General features: G+C 38.0%; 2 protein-coding genes across 5 annotated transcripts in view; both read left to right on the top strand.

Annotated features, from left to right (window-relative positions):
* bcar1 (BCAR1 scaffold protein, Cas family member) overlaps nt 1–12225 on the top strand; it is an 80218-nt gene extending 67993 nt beyond the window's left edge. For 3 of the 4 annotated variants that reach the window (XM_043264553.1, XM_043264557.1, XM_043264556.1), the window contains 5 exons: nt 2542–2685; nt 6712–6822; nt 7811–9028; nt 9874–9960; nt 10351–12225. In XM_043264553.1, the coding sequence (XP_043120488.1) occupies nt 2542–2685; nt 6712–6822; nt 7811–9028; nt 9874–9960; nt 10351–10863 (2073 nt within the window). In that variant the 3' untranslated portion in view covers nt 10864–12225. The remainder of the gene's footprint in view (nt 1–2541; nt 2686–6711; nt 6823–7810; nt 9029–9873; nt 9961–10350) is intronic. The other variant, XM_043264554.1, reaches the window with a different exon arrangement.
* A 100-nt stretch (nt 12226–12325) lies between these two features.
* Nucleotides 12326–15536, top strand: LOC122322923 (leukotriene B4 receptor 1-like). Its single transcript, XM_043216532.1, has one exon. It carries the CDS (start codon nt 14559–14561, stop codon nt 15534–15536), a length of 978 nt encoding a protein of 325 aa, XP_043072467.1. The 5' UTR covers nt 12326–14558.
* Nucleotides 15537–16621: the final 1085 nt, after the last annotated feature.

Genomic DNA, 16621 nt, shown 5'->3' with positions numbered 1-16621 from the left:
AGTGAAGACTCTTGCAGATCTAGAAATTATATTTAGCACAAAAATTAGCCATATTTGTAGGACCATAGATTTTTCCCCATTTTCTTCAGATTTTATTAGATAAATAAAATATTAAATAAAATATGAAAATATTAAATATTAAATAAAATATATAAAAATGTTATATATTTTTAAATTAACTACTAGTATTTGGTTTTCATTTTTAATATAGTAAAAATGGCAGATTTGTGATATAATTATTTTTATATATTTATAGATACTTTTTTTAACTTCCAAATTATATTAAGAAAAGATGTTTTTTGCATTACAACAATCTTAAATGAGAAATATGCTTAATTCTCATGAAACATTATCACACTGCATAAAAACTTAATGCTTCAAGCTCCAATATTTGCCTGATTTTCTTTATGCACAAAATATTATACGTATTTCTTTCTTTTGATTTGGGGGTAAAATTACCTGCTCATTTAAAATCTTATATAACCGCTATACTGGGATTATTGAGTGACTTCTGCAAACCTGTCTGTATGATGCATGTGCGTATATCTGTTGTTTAGTATGCGGAAAGTGACGCCCATACACAAGGCTGGCACAGTGCGTTCCTATAGACTGGCTGGTGTGAACTGATAAAGGGAGAAAGAGAGCGAGAATGAAAGCGCAAGTAATCTCATTAACTCAGTGTTATGAGTGAAGGCCAGCAATCATGTTTAACTGGCCTGCAGGGATTCATGAAAACTACATAAAGCTCACTCCACCTAGATCATTAGAGTACACACCTCACCAGTGCACACAAACCAATGCTGCCCGCCCATACATGTTTTATATTAAGGAGTGAATACTTATTTCACAGAGGGCAAAGTGCATTACTAACATGCTAAAGCACTAAACCTCTTGAGGCAATGTGTTACAGCGATTGTGCTCTGCTTCATGCTGAACAAAACGCTGTGACCGTGGAAAATTCACTTAGAGCCAGAACTATCCATTTTATGAAATGTACAGATGCACCATGTTAATAATCTTTAACATTTTGTCTAAATAAATGAAAAATAAAACACTAAATTAGATTATTAGCCTTTTTAAAGGAATTTGAATATTTGCTGAAAATGTACTCCCCCTCAGGCCATTCAAGATGCAGACGGAAGTTTGTTTCCTCATCAGAACCGATTTTGAGGAATTTAGCATTACATCACTTGCTTGCCAGTGGATTCTCTGCTGTGAATGGGCGCCGTCAAAATGAGAATCCAAATAGCTAATAAAAACATCGCAATGATCCATACTGGATCAATTGATGTCTTGTGAAGTAAAGAACTGCATGTTTATAAAATAAAATCCCTCATTAAAGGATTTTAACTTTAAACAATATGTCACCGTATGAATCCATAATCTATAATACCACAGTGAAAAAAGTATCCAGTGAAAAAATCTAGCTCTTATTATCCTCTCCTGTCAAAATCTACTGACATATTTGTTTAGAACTGGTTTAGACTGTTTATGTTTGTAAATGGTGCTTGACCTGTGCATATTTCTGTACATACAACTTGCAAAGCAATTTTATGCATAAAGGATGTTTATACATAATATATATGTATAGGTGGAAGTTAGAATCATCTTAATGACAGATTTTTTTTTCCATACAAACATGCAGTTTTTTGACATTAATAGATGGACTGGGCTTGTGTGCTTCTGGATTATTGTGATATTTTAATCAGCTGTTTAGATGCCATTTTATTGGCACCTGTTCACTGCAGAGGATCAGTTGGTTAGCAATTGATAGTAGATAGTAAGATAGCAAACTTTAGATGATGGCAAAAAGGTAATCTAAAATCAAAATGCACAATTAAATATCCATATATCAATATAATACAATATTATATAGTATAAACTGTCAAATGTTGAGAAGTGAATTTGAATTAATTAGCATTTTTGAAAATCCAGTCAGTCCAATCAGTCAGACCAAATTTTGAGAATAGACTAAAGAACGCAAATTTAGCAAAAAGTTGTTCATTAATTCACCAAGTCGACCAACAGAAAGCTACTTTGTTTGAAAGTGATTTCTGTGTGAGCTACACTATTGATAATAGACAATTATGCTTTTTATCAAATGTTGCAGAAATTGCACTGATCTAAATGCAAAAATAGAGGAAATGTCCATTGAATGTGTGATATGGTACTGATATGTCACACATTATTCTGTTCTTGTGTTCTTGTGAAGGAGTTCCACAAGCTGAACAGCTCATCTGAGTGTGTTGTGATTGGTATTATGTCTCAGGCGTTGAACAAATATGGGGTCGTAGCTTGTTTTCATTTCCCAGGCTCACGCGGTCGACACAGTCCTCAAAGCCTAAGACAGAAGGTAAACAGACGAACAAAAGAACGGCCCCTGTTCCCACAGTGACCTTTGAGACCCCAGATTTGTTGTAGTAGTGTGTGTGTGTGTTACCTGTTATGAATGGCGCCATCAGGACAGCATCTTTATCCTCCTTCATCTGCCCGGCTATTCATTCACACTCATGCAGTTGTTTTCCTCTTTCTCTTTCACAGGTGGTTGTTCCCACACGGGTTGGTCAAGTGTACGTCTATGACACAGGGAAGAATGAACAGGATGAGTATGACGTTCCCAGACACCTCCCACCCACCCAGGATATCTATGACGTGCCGCCCACCCGCACCCAATATAATCAACAGGTAAAGCATTGCATGGCCCTGTGTGCACTGATTATGTCACTGTGTTGAGTTTCATATGCATTTTAATGTCTTTGTGAAGAACGTTACACTGTAGGTTATTTGATATGTAGTAATTTGTAGATGAGCCAGTTATTGATGATAATAGTCTTTAAGTGTATCTCAAATGTCTGTAGTGTGTGTGTGTGTGTGTGCGTCAGAGATAGATGATCATCACACACTCTGCCAGACTGAAGAACCTCCACATTCATTAATAATACAAGCAAATGAGAATTGAAAACCTTTCGTTCTTTCTTTCTTTCTTTCTTTTGCTCTTACCTTTTTTAATTTCTTTGCTTCTTTTACTCTTCCTTTCAGAAGTGACGTTTTGCCACGTTCTTTCACTTAATTTTGCTTTCTTATGTTTTACTTTCATTTGCTTGACGTCATTGTATTTTCTTTCACGCTCCCTTTTGCTTGATTTTTTACATTTCATTTCATTTTCTTGCCTTTTGTTTTTTATTTTTGCTCTCTTTTTTCTTTCTCGCACACTTTATTTCACTCTTTCACATTCACTTGTTCTCGCTTTCGTCTTTCTTTTCTCCATCTTTCGTTCATTTCTACTAGCTCTTTCTTCCTCTCTCTTTATTTCCCGCATCCTTATATTCCTGTTGGCTCGATGATTGCATGCCTATTTTTAGATGAGGTCATGCATTACTTGCAGTGGAAGTAGATATTTCAGTGTCTGGAGGCATTTCAAAAAGAAGGTCAGCATTGTATGTGTGTGTGAAGCAGAATATCCCAAGACTGCTGTGTGTGCACACGTGTGTGTATTGTGTGTATATGAGAGGGAACGTGCTGTCAGCGAGATCAGTCCTTCAATGCAGCACACTGCAGCACACATACACTAGGGCAGAGAGAGACAGACAAAGTCTGGCTAACAGCAAAGGCCACGAATACCCAGACCTCACAATTCCAGCACACACACACACGCACACACACACGCAGCCTGCAGCACAGCCATACAGAGTGAATGAGAGAAACACAGACGACAGCAAAGACCCGAGCACATGCTGTATATGACAAAGGAGAGGACTAAACAGGACACTTTGTCATTTTGTGTGCCCAAACACAAATGACATAAAACAAAAAAACATAAGATACTGTAGGGAATTGCAGCTGGTAACACTGTTTACTGGCACGTGCTGTTTGTGTTATTTTAGCACTCAACTCACCAATCATACAATCATCTAATTCGCTAATCTCATTTACTGAATCCAGTTAATTACTGTAAGTAATGGCCCAAACATGGAAAACTAAAAGTTTTCTCATTTTGTAGGCCAATTTTGCTATGTTCAGTGACGGTACCAAATATTAAAGCTTTGGGGAGAGAGTCTGGTATTTAATTTATTCATAGTTTAATGATGCAGCTCTGTACCAGAATGTTTAGTATCTCTTTAATCTAGTTCATCAGAGGTTAGTGAATAAAATGCAGTTTTTACAGAAAAAGCTCATGCAGCAACTGTTTAGTAAATTCGCTCAATTTTCTCACTCGGTTTTTCATACCGACCAAAAATGCTGCAAGCCAAACTGCTTCCACCTCAAAATATCATTGTAACAAATCGCCGGCTCTCAGATTAGAACGATACAGAGGAAAAAACATGGATGTTTAATCAAATGGAGCTGGCACAGCGGCTGCTGGATGCTCAATGAGAGGTTTTGGTATTCATGGGTTCTCCTGCCTTAGTCTCTGACTGCAGGCTCTCCTGGGGGCACACAACAGATTGAGAGCCATTGTTTGGCCAGCATTATAAATGCTAATGGTGTTTGTGTAAGGATGTGTGTGTATGTGTGTTTGGTGCAGTATTGATACAAGTGTAAGGTAGACTTGACTTCAGAAGTCTTCTTCTGTGTGAATTTGAAATTGTTATTCGAGGTGTAAATCGATGGAAGTTGGACAGTTGCATAGCATCTTGATTTTAGAGAAGCAGATTTTTTTAACTCTAATATTTCAATGCATAATCAACCATTTTTACGCCATACGTGACACGTATTTTTGTTATAAATAATGATCATTGATGCTAGGAGGTTTGTCTTTACGATCAGGAGCTCAGGGGAGTAATAAATGAAGATGGACTGGGAAATAATGCCTGAAATGTGAAATTTTATTTGTCCGTAAAATAATGTCTTGTGCTGTATGACAACAAGAAGTCTATGTCCAACAGCTGCATTTGTAATAATATACATTTTTGTCATTACAATCCTTAGAGGGCAGTTTGTGAACGACTGGTTTAAATTATTAATGGCCAACTATTAAACTGAAAATGTACTATTGAAATTTAGCGGTCCCTAAGAGTGTGTGACACTTACTCTATCTCAGACAAGATTAGACTTTAGCTTAATCCAAATTCCCTTGACCTCATTTCACCCATATCAGATGCAGTAGTGGAAAAAATCACACTTTTATTGCTAGCACTATAAAACATTTACTGGGTTTTAATCCTTTACTGACATTCGAGCACCGTGAGCCTTAGTGTTTGTGTGTGTGTGTGTTTGTGGTTATTTTTTCTTGTTCGTTCCAGTTGAGCTGCAGGCATTATTTGATATTTATATCAGTCGTCAAAGGTTTGACAGAGAATTGGGACAGGAAATCACACTTCATTTATAGCACGTTCTGAAACTTGAGTCAATTTTGTTGATGTAGTGTTGAGTGCAATCATAGCTCTGTGTGTGTGGGTTTACTTAATTATATATCTGGGGGCAACTTCAACTGGAAAAAGTGTCCCATATATACAATATATGCATTTATTATTGCTTAAAATGTAAAAATGGTACCTTAGTTGGTAGGGTTAGTCTCTCATTGAATTTTTTTTTAGATATAAGAACTGCAGTATATGATGTTGCGTGTAAAAATAAATGTGGTGAGGTTATTTTATACCTTGGGCAAATGTATCATACCGTAACGTAAAATGGCGATTGCATATGTATATATAAATACATTTAATGCTGATATTTAAAACATACGAATTATACTAAAATTCAAATGTGGGTGATTTAGATTTGTTTTGTACTATTTGGACAAATGAAATAAATTGCTGCTTTTATGGATTTCAAAAAATACTGACAAATGATATATCAGTTTCCACAAAAATATTTATTTTATATTTATCTACTTAAGACTAGAATGCTGAAAATTCAGATTTGCCATAACAGCAATAAATAAAATGTTTAAAATGTAATATTTTTAAATAAATGCAGCCTTGGTGTACATAAAAGGCAACAAAAACATTAACAAATCATACTGACCACTAACTTTTGTACAGCAGTGTATGTTATGGTGACATGAATCACTAAAACAATGACGGTAGTGCAAAGAGTAGTTTGCCACAGCAACATAGCTGGTAACTTTTATAGTATTTCACACAATGCAAAGGAATTAATAGCTATGCATACTTCTGCATAAAGGCTTTCACACACACATGCACGCACACACAGACACAAACTCCTTTGCTGCTTCAGACATGTTCAAAAACGCAAAAAACTTGACCACAGAGCCACTGGACAGGTAGCAAAAAGAGAGAGAAAGATTGCGGGTGAAGGTGGAGGTCAGCACTGCTGATTTCCTCCAGCTGTTCCTGTCTGAGGCCATGCTCCTGTAATCTCTCCACATCAGTGGGAACGTGTCCCCTATCGGGTGTACCTGTGTCCCCTCTGACCCCTATTCATCCAACTGCCTCAATCCCAATTCTGCTCCAACATGCACAAAAAACAAGGGACGAAAGGAAGAGGGAGAAAAAGACAAAAAAGGACAAAATATGTAGGAGAAAGGAATTAGGGGCCCTGGGGTGTAAAAAAAAAAGGAGGGAGAAACAGACTAAAACAAATGCATAGCCCCTCCCTATTAGCGACACAACTAACCATAATTTCCGGTCAGGTCAGATCTACTTATACCCACAGAGCTATGTCTTGAATTTGTATTTATTTTCATTATTAATCTAGCAAATGAGTTTTATGTGTCTTTTTGACCCTGTTCCTTCCACTGGGTCACAGGTTTATGATACTCCTCCCATGGCTATGAAAGGCCCACCCAGTAGAGATGGTCAGGAGATCTATGACACCCCACCTAGTGTGGACAAGAGCCAGCTGCACTACCAACAAACGGTAATACTCCATTCTTGTTTCCATTCCTGTCAGACTGACACAAATCAATTACACTCTGGTTTTATGTACACCTTTGATCTGCACATTAATGGGGGTTAAAGAGATCTATATTCCCTGAAATAAAAAAACACTTATGGTCTTCCATTGACAAAATGCTTTCAGAATAGGTTCTGTTAGTGATTTTGCTACCTTTAGCCAGACTTGGCAACTGAATTAGGCCGCCTGCTGCAAACACATGCCACCCCTCCAAAACCCTGCCCACTAATGACATCTCAACCAACCCAATGACAGCAAACACTACAGTATAAGATGATTCATATGCAGAACGAATTTCTGATCGGTTAATCAGTCGCATGGGACACCTATTTTTAGTGACATCTGCCAGGTAGTAGAGAAACAAACACTTGGAACACATTCAAACTGTGTTGTTTTAGCAAATCCTAAGTGTGTAGAACTTTTAGAATTTTTAAGAAGTGCACAATATTTGGGTTCCATATGGACCTTTTCACTTTTAAAGAGTTTTCAGAAGTCATTTTAGTTTGGCAAACCTTCCCATTTACTCCACAGAAGTGTTTATTTGACTTTCCTAAAGTGGAAAAAACTGTTGAAAGATTAACTGTATTGGTCGGAAGTGACAATTCTGCCACCATTCGCATTTGTTTCCTGCCTGTATCGTAATAATAAAGTCATAAAACACAAAGTGATGTATTATAAATGTATATAGATTAAAAAATGCTAGATTTACAATGTTATCAGTCTGTCAAATGTGTCTAAGTGGTTATCATCCAGTTTTCTGCATTATTTCCTGTTTTAATATTTAGCAAACATTATAATGTTGCGATGCCTAAATTCACTTTAACATTTAAAATGATTGACTGATCATCAGCTTATCAGTATTGGGGAGAATTGTAATAACTGTACATCCCTAATGAGTTCAGTTATGATTATACAAGGCTAGTTTTGGTAAACACATTATTCCTTTTTACAGGTATATGACATTCCTCCATCTGTCAGCAAAGATGTTCCAGATGGTCCAATCAGGGAGGAAACGTACGATGTTCCTCCTCACTTTGCCAAGATGAAGAGTCTGGAGAATCAGAATCAGGCCTATCTGTCTCAGATTGCAGGCGGTCCCGAGCCTCCCATACCAGAGGATGTCTACGACGTTCCTCCTCCTCAGCTTATAGGAAAACGACAACCTGATGGCCAAGACATCTATGACATCCCTGCCAGCCTGCGAAAGGGCGGCCCACAGGACCACCACCCGGCAGATGTGTACGACTTCCCCCGCGAGCGACCAGCAGGCGAAGAATCCGGCGATTATGTATACGATGTGCCTCCGCAGGTGGTGCGTGATGCAGCGGCCACCGAGGAGCTCACTGTGAGCTTCAAACGCCTGTCGGCATCCAGCACAGGAAGCACCCGGAGTAACCTCTCAACGTCCTCTCTGGACATGGTGCCAGTGCGGGAATCTTCCGGGCCCGGCCGCCTGCTGCTTCTGGATCTAGACCAGGCAATGGAGCGACTGTCCCGTCATCAACAGGCCGTGGAGAGCTCGGTGTCCGTGCTCATGTCATTCATCAGTGGGAACTGGCGCAGCCCCACTCAGATGGAGTCCAACCTCCCTGCCATCCGACAGGCTGTGGACCGCATTCGCGTGGCCGTCAGGGACCTGCTGGAGTTCGCCAGAGGAGCCGTGGCCAACGCCACTCAGGCCACTGACCGCACACTGCAGACCAAGCTCAGCAAGCAGGTGCAGAAGATGGAGGAGGCCTTCCAAGGTCTGGTGAGGTACAGTCAGGCGCTGGATTCTTTGGGCTGGTCCCCCGCTGCTCTGATGGCGCCCTCTACCGGCACCGCTGGTGATGACCTAGATCGGCTGGTCATGTGTGCCCGAGGCGTTCCTGACGACACCAAGCAGTTAGCATCGTTTCTTCATGGCAATGCATCTTTGCTCTTCAAACGGACAAACAAACAGCAGCAACTGCCATTGCCGCCCGTTCCTCATACCGGTGATGTTCTGGGTCAGCTGACCAACAACAACAATATCTCAGCCTATCCGTCAGGCACACCTGAACGGGCCAACATCCAATCCCGCCCGTTACCCTCCCCTCCTAAATTCTCAGGTGAGGAAGAGACTCCAGACAGGCCGTATGAGACGACAGAGGAGGGTTGGATGGAGGATTATGACTATGTTCATTTACAGGTACGTTACATATAAAAATCACTGCAAAACTTTAATTTGTTTCCTGTTGAGAACAGGATCCAGGTGTATGTTCTCAGTCGTTGATATGATCAATGTTCTGCATGCATCTCTATATGGGCTCTGCCTGTAATCCCCAGTGTGTCAGCCTCAGGCCTTTTCATCAATCACTCTAGATGCATTTGCATACCTGCTTTTCCTTAAAGCCCACATACATCTTCCTTTAGCACCAGCTGTTGCGCGTCTGCTGCGTATTTGTGTCAAAACTTCCAGTGAAACAGATGAATGGATGAATTCTGTTCAATCACAGACATTTCTTCTTTTCAGTGGCAGTTCTAGCTGATTTTTTTTTTTTTGGCCTTTAATTAAAAAAAAAATTCTAACATCTTAGTGCATGCAGTATGTAATATTATTTGTTTTTATTATAAACTGCTGTATATTATATAGTATTTTATGTTATTTTTCGAAAGCTGTGACTCAGTCTGACTGTTCGTATCAGCTTATTTCTACCACACTGTTTTAGACAAACACTTTTTCACATAGTATAATTGTAGGTAATAATTGCAGGGGCATGTTTGAATGGGAATTTGATTTCTATAATGTTTTCCACAACGGAAAATGGCTGTGTTAAGTTTAGAATGATATAATATTGCCCCCTGGTGGACTAAACAGACATTTTTGAACCGGAAGAAGTGGAGGATGGGATTTTATTACTGATTGTGCACAAATAATTTAACATGATCTTTAGTGAAGCGTCACTTATATTTATACACACATTACAACAGTTTACACATCTATCTATAGAGAGTAAACAGTTTATTTAAAATCATTTTCTTTTTCTATTTTAGGGTAAGGAAGAGTTTGAAAAGAACCAAAGACAGCTGTTGGAAAAAGGAAGCATCAAGCACAATAAGACTCTGCTGGAACAGCAACAGGTATATGAGACTATAACACTTTATTCACACATTTTTCCACAAAGTGAGGGAGTTTAGAATTTAGAATCTAATCAAACAATAGAAGCCATAAACAATTATCATCAAACACAATACATTGAAACCCTCACATATAGAAGATATATGTCAGGGATTTTGGTATTTATGTACATTAATTTCCATTTATTATACACTTAATTTATTAGAAAATATTTATATAAATTTATTATAAATTTAATTAATTATAAAAAGTTTTTACACACACACACACACACACACACACACATATATATATATATATATATATATATATATATATATATATAGATATATTTTAAGAAAATGCAATTTATTGATCATCTATTAAATACAACTCACTCGTGTCCCCAACAGCTGAAGCAGTTTGAGCGACTGGAGCAAGAGGTCTCCCGACCAATCAACAATGACATTTCCGGCTGGACTCCACCCTCTCACTACTCACAGACGCCTCGCAGCAAGCTGTGCATGGGCGACCGGCAGCTGCTGCTCTTTTACATGGAGCAATGCGAGGCCAACATCACCACGCTCACCAACGCCATCGACGCGTTCTACTCCTCCATCAACAACAACCAGCCGCCTAAAATCTTCGTCGCCCACAGCAAATTCGTCATCCTCAGCGCTCACAAGCTCGTCTTCATCGGAGACACGCTCTCCAGGCAAGCAAAGTCTCCCGAGGTCCGCACCAGGGTGGCCCAGCACAGCAACACGCTCTGCGAAAAGCTCAAAGACATTGTGGTCTGCACCAAGACGGCGGCCCTGCAGTACCCCTCGCCAGGGGCCGCCAGAGACATGACGGAAAGGGTGCGGGAGCTCGGGGGCTGCACACATCAGTTCCGCATGGCGCTCAATCAGCTACTGGCCATGTGAGTGCCCTGGGACAGTACAGGCACACAACCTGTTTTAAACTCACTGGACAAATGTACCCTGTGCCACGAGCTTTTTATCTCCAAAAAGTACAAAATGATTAATGGGCAGAGCCATCGGTTGTAAATGAATCATTGTAAATATTTAAGTTGCTGTATGTCGGGGACTATGTAACGGGGTGAATGGAGACGGTTGAGGAACTTTTTGAACAAGGGAGGAGAAAGAGAAGGAAAATATCTAAAGAGTAGATTTAAGACATTATGCATTATTATAGCTAAACTGTAATTATTGCTCTGATTATTATTATTATTATTGTCATTATTATTATTATTATTATTATTATTATGAGATGCTGACTAAAGGTGTTTAAAATTTTTCAAACGTGTATGTAGAAGTACAACCATTTCCACAGAAGATCAACAATGGAGGCTTTTTTTAATGAACTGTGCCTGTTGAAGGCAAAAATGGCATTTAATGTTTATCCTCTTGCTGTTGCCGTTGTTCAAAGAGGCAGAACACAAAGCATGCTGGGAGTGAGCCAATTGGCAGACATGAGACATTCTTCTTATTTACTGTGAGAGTGCAGGTGACTTATTTACCTATATTTAACAATGCAAAGCTACAAGAAGCGGTGGAGATTACATCAGATTTGTACTACTTTTGGAACGTTTCATGAAATGTTCCCTGCCTGTAAGCTCTCAAATGCCTGTTCATGGCTACGCCTTTTTGGCATGTTTTAGGCTAGTTTGAAAGCATATCACGTCATCATTTGAGATCTGACTATGTCTGTAAGAAGAACTCCTATTTACACTTTCAGCATCATTTGACCTCCACTGTAGTGCCACTTCCTGCTGGACAGGTGCATTGTGGCCACATCTTGAGTGTCCCTGATTTCATTTTTATCCTTTGTCTCTCAGATAACGCACCACGTCCAACATAGGCAGTGCACAAACTATATCCAAAACCAGCTCGTTTAAACTCTTCCTCCACTGCATCTGTTTCTAAATGGAGACCTGAACCACCTGCCTCGACTTCCCTTGACTTCCCTCGCATTGTCTTTTAGCTCCCTGTTGGTTGTATTCTAAATTTAAGAATATGTCAGAAAAGTAGTTTAATGAAACTTATTAAACTTTTTAAGTACTGCAACATGTTGTTGTGCATATAGTCAAAATCCTTATCCAGTTGAAAAAAAAAAGAATGAAAAAAGAAGCATTTAAGCCAAACGGTGACCTGATATATGTTGTACTGTTAATCTGTTCTCAAATCTGTGTTCAAGGATTTGAATGATATTGACATATATGTTACTGTAAATTGCATAACTGGAAATATATGTTTAATATATTTTCATTAAAAAAATAAATTCCACTCCATCTTGCTATTAGTCATGTTTTTAGTGATGCATTTAATACAGTTTCATACATTGTTTAGATAGTTCTTGATATAATAGAGATATGCACTGACAATGCAAACATATCATTATGACAATCACGTCTGGTATTCATCTGAAACTAATTGGTCAAACTGCCATGCACAGGGTTAATAAAAACAAAGGTGTGCAGCGTAAAAGACATAATACCTGTAAACATCTTTATGATAGTGGGACAGCATTTAGCTGCAAATGAAGTGTAAAGAAAAGTCAATGAAAAGGATTATTCACATAGAGTATCCTTTGGAAGACCACAGATTTCAGAATTGTATTAATGCAGCCATTTACAACATATATTTGAATTTTTTTTTAAACAAACTGATCCCGAATTAGCGAGGTTTACAACTTTGAATATGTAGCTGTAAATATAAACCAACATGGGTTCTACTTAGTACACTTTATTACATTTCTTGTAACATGAAGAAAAGGATTCAGACAGCAGTTTGGCAAAGCCAGAGTCTTACATGTATTAGCATGTTCTCGGTGTAAAGAATTTAGTTGGTTCTGAACATCTGGATGAGATGTTTTAGTCAGAGTATTGATAGTGTGCACAGGAGGATGAAAAAAAACCCCAACAGGATCTCAAAATCAAAACTTTATAGACTGTGACTTCATTGTCCTTGAACATCTTAGCAATCCATGCTTGTCTTTAAGTTCTTGTGAGAGATACGGAACTCTTACTGCTGCATTTGCTGCAATATCTCCTGATATTTTAACAACAATATAAAAAAAAATTATAATAATAATAAAATAAAGCTTAGCCTACTTCCTTATATTGTTAATTTAGAAGGGTTCGCCATAGCATGATAACTGTGTAATGAATGTAACATTTTAAATACCATCCTAAATTCAATAGAAAAGCAGAGTCCACCCACAACTGTCACATTACTCAGTAGCACAGTCTTTAATGACTCAAAAGGAAAAGGAATATAATGTAGACACACAAGTATGATTTTTAAGAACCAGCAAGGAAACACAGACAGGACTACACATTATATATTAATCTAAACGAGGGACAGACAGGTGTGGGAAAAACTAATCAAACTAACAAGGACAGGAAAAAGACCAAATAAGTCAAAACAGGAACTCAAACTGGGGCCAAACACACAGGCAGTCCACAATGCTGACAACAGCAAACAATAACTTCTAAACAGACCTGCTGTAAGCCCCAAAGCTGGTGGATAATTGAGTAGAAACCATCCGCTGGTGTTATTTCAGCTTATTTTATTTTAAAAAAAGCTTTATATTAAAAGTAATATAAAGTCATATTAAAAAGTGTCAGCTGCTTTCAGTTATTTTAGCTTATGTTTGTTGATATATTATTTAGTTTATGTTGGTTGATGTTTCACATAGTCTAGTATTTGTTACCATAATATTTTAATGTACTGTTATAATCAGTGGTTTGTAAAACAAATAAGTTTACATTACTGCACTTCGTTAAGAACTTGAAACTGAATGAAATTGAAGTCTGACACATTTGCAGAAAAGACTAAACAAAAACTAAAAAATGAAAACATCAGGCACCGTGTTATTGAAGATTCTAATAATCCTCTTAGAAAGCTCCTAGCTTAACTTAAAAATTCTAGTTAGGAGTCTTAGCTTAATGAATGTGGGCCCTGATCAATATCCTAGGATTTTAATTGACTTGATGCTATACTCAGATTAAAAAAAAAGATTATTTGCAATATTCTTTGTGTTGTGGTTTTCACACATTTCTTTCTTTTCTGTTCTTCCGTTAACTCTGGATGTAGCCACTCTCACAAACTTAAGACATTTACTTCTTCTTTTACATCTTATTTTACTTCTTTTAACTCTTAGGCCTGACTCTGACAAATGTTCTTAGTTATAATGTCATTTTACTAAGCATTTCTTGCAGCATAAACTACATGACCAAAGCCTTAATATATCTGACCTAATGTGGAGCACCTAATAATGGTCCCTGTAATGTTTTCGAAGGATAAGGAAATGATTACTCTTTGACTATTTTTTTGCAATAAAAAAGTAAAAAGCTTTAAAAGACTTAATTTCATGCTATATTTAAAATAGAAAATTGTCATGACAATTAACTTCTGATCTTTTATTATTCAATAGTATACAGTGTCATGTTGCTAATTAATTATAACTGAAAGTGCAGCAAATGTGATCTTTGTTTTGTGTTTCCTGCTAGAAAGCATGTCATTTGTCACCATTAGCACATGCCATTGTGTGGGAGGGCTTATTTCAGGAGCTCATATTTAGTTTTGAATTTTAGAGAAGTAAAAAATATTTGATCATGATGGAGATCAAGGTAGGCTTCAATTCAACATCTAACAGCACTGCTGTGGGTTCAGAGAAGATCGCTCCTGCTGTATTTCTGGGTTTGTGTTGTTTGGTTGGTTTGCCAAGCAACATTGTAGTAATCATCAGCATTGCTCGTGAGTGGAACAGCAGTCTGAGCTTTACGTTGAAACTAATGCTAAACCTTGCAGTCTCTGATACTTTGACACTTTGCCTTCCTCCTTTTGTGCTGTATGGAATACTGTTTGGATGGAAATTTGGCCTTTGGTTTTGTAAGTTCCTGTTTTTTGTGGGTCACTGGAGTCTGTATGTTGCTGTTCTGACGGTCACCTCCATGAGCGTGCACCGATATCACAATGTCATCAAGTCAAGAATCACTAACAGGATGATACTGCAGAGACTGGAAAGACGGCACAGGAACCTTCAGCTGCTTGGCATCTGGATTCTAGCCTTTGTTTTTGCCCTGCCAGTATTTTTTACTCAAGGAGTCAAAGACAGTGATGGATTGCTAAGATGTCAGAGAGCAATGAAGTCACAGTCAGTAGAAGTGACTGTTTTGCTTTTGGAGATCCTGTCGGGGTTCGTCATCCCATTTTTGACAATGTTGACATGTTATCTATGGTTGGACAAAGGGTTGAGACAAAAAGCCAAGAGCTCCAGTCTAACTACAGCTCCACAGGACCAGGAACCCAGAAACCAGGGTACAAATCCTAGGAATTACAATAAGAAGCTTGTGATCAGCATTGTCGTGGCTTTCTTTCTGTTTTGGACTCCTGTGCACATTATCAATGTGATTGATATAATCACTACTCTGACTAAAACATCTCGTCCAGATGTTCATTCCCAACTGAATTCTTTCCGCCAAATATATGGTGATACAAGCAAGTCTCTGGCTTTGCTAAACTGCTGTCTTAATCCTTTTCTTTATTCCATCTCTTCACGGAAATGTATGAAATGTTTCAGAATGAGCTAATTCAAGAGATCCTGAATTATTTTCAGTCAAATATGCTTTAAAGAAATGTTTCCAAATAGTACCAAATTAGAGTTCTTAGTTTTTTTTGTTGTTTTTTTTAACAATGTTCCATAAAGAAGCATGCTGTGAAAGTGCTATACTGCAGCGGTGACCACACCCAAGAAGAAACGGCCAGAACAGAATCTGTATAAAGACGCTAGCCAGCTGTGCTGTGCAGAAAATACTCTTTTGTAATCGCTGAACCAAACAGGGTGTCGTACCGCCACACAAACAACTTCTTCCAGCTTTTTTTTTTCAAAGTTGCAAACTTTGTGTAGCAACCATGTGATACCCGCATGCTCAGAGGACCCCAGGTATGCAAATACCATCCGGGCTCTGACCAAGACACCAGTCATAACTCATAGTGACCGACAGATAGGGAATTTTAATCCAGTCATCACAAAAACAAAGAAAAAACTGAATGGATGGCTACAGAGAGATTTATCTCCCTAAAATAATTTTGCTCACTAAAGCTGAAGGGCTATCGTGTCTCTTTATGCTGCCCAATCTCTCCATTTAGATAAACTAACATGTAAACTGATTTTAATAGACTTTGTCTGGAAAAACAAATGGCATTATATGAAAAACTATGTTACACTAAATTCCTACAACAAAGGTGGCCTAAAGATTTCAATTCTTTAAATTATGCCTTTACAATGCCTTTACATTTAATTTGGTATATTTTCCCATTACAAGCATTTTTATTTTTAAAGGAATTACATTTATATTGATGTGAACTACGGCACATCCAAAATACATGCTAAGCTTTCAAATTTCCGTCAGCAGGTACTCGTCAATGAACATAATTTTAGCCAAATATCTTTCAAAAATCTTTCAAAAATGAAGGTAACTTTTACTAGAATACTGGCGCCATGTGCAACATACATGTACATGAGGTAACAATATCAACGTCTGACAAACAGGACAAAATGCAGAAACACAGTTTGGGAGAACAGAAACAGGTGAACAGGCACAAGTGGAAACTAATAATCACAAATGAGGACAGGAACAACCAAAAAAGGGTAAGGAGGAACAGAGAAAACAAA

Source organism: Puntigrus tetrazona, chromosome 18 (genome assembly GCF_018831695.1).
Source record: "Puntigrus tetrazona isolate hp1 chromosome 18, ASM1883169v1, whole genome shotgun sequence".
NCBI lineage: Eukaryota > Metazoa > Chordata > Actinopteri > Cypriniformes > Cyprinidae > Puntigrus > Puntigrus tetrazona.
Note: the sequence above shows the minus strand (reverse complement) of the source record. Positions and strands in the feature narration are given on the sequence as shown.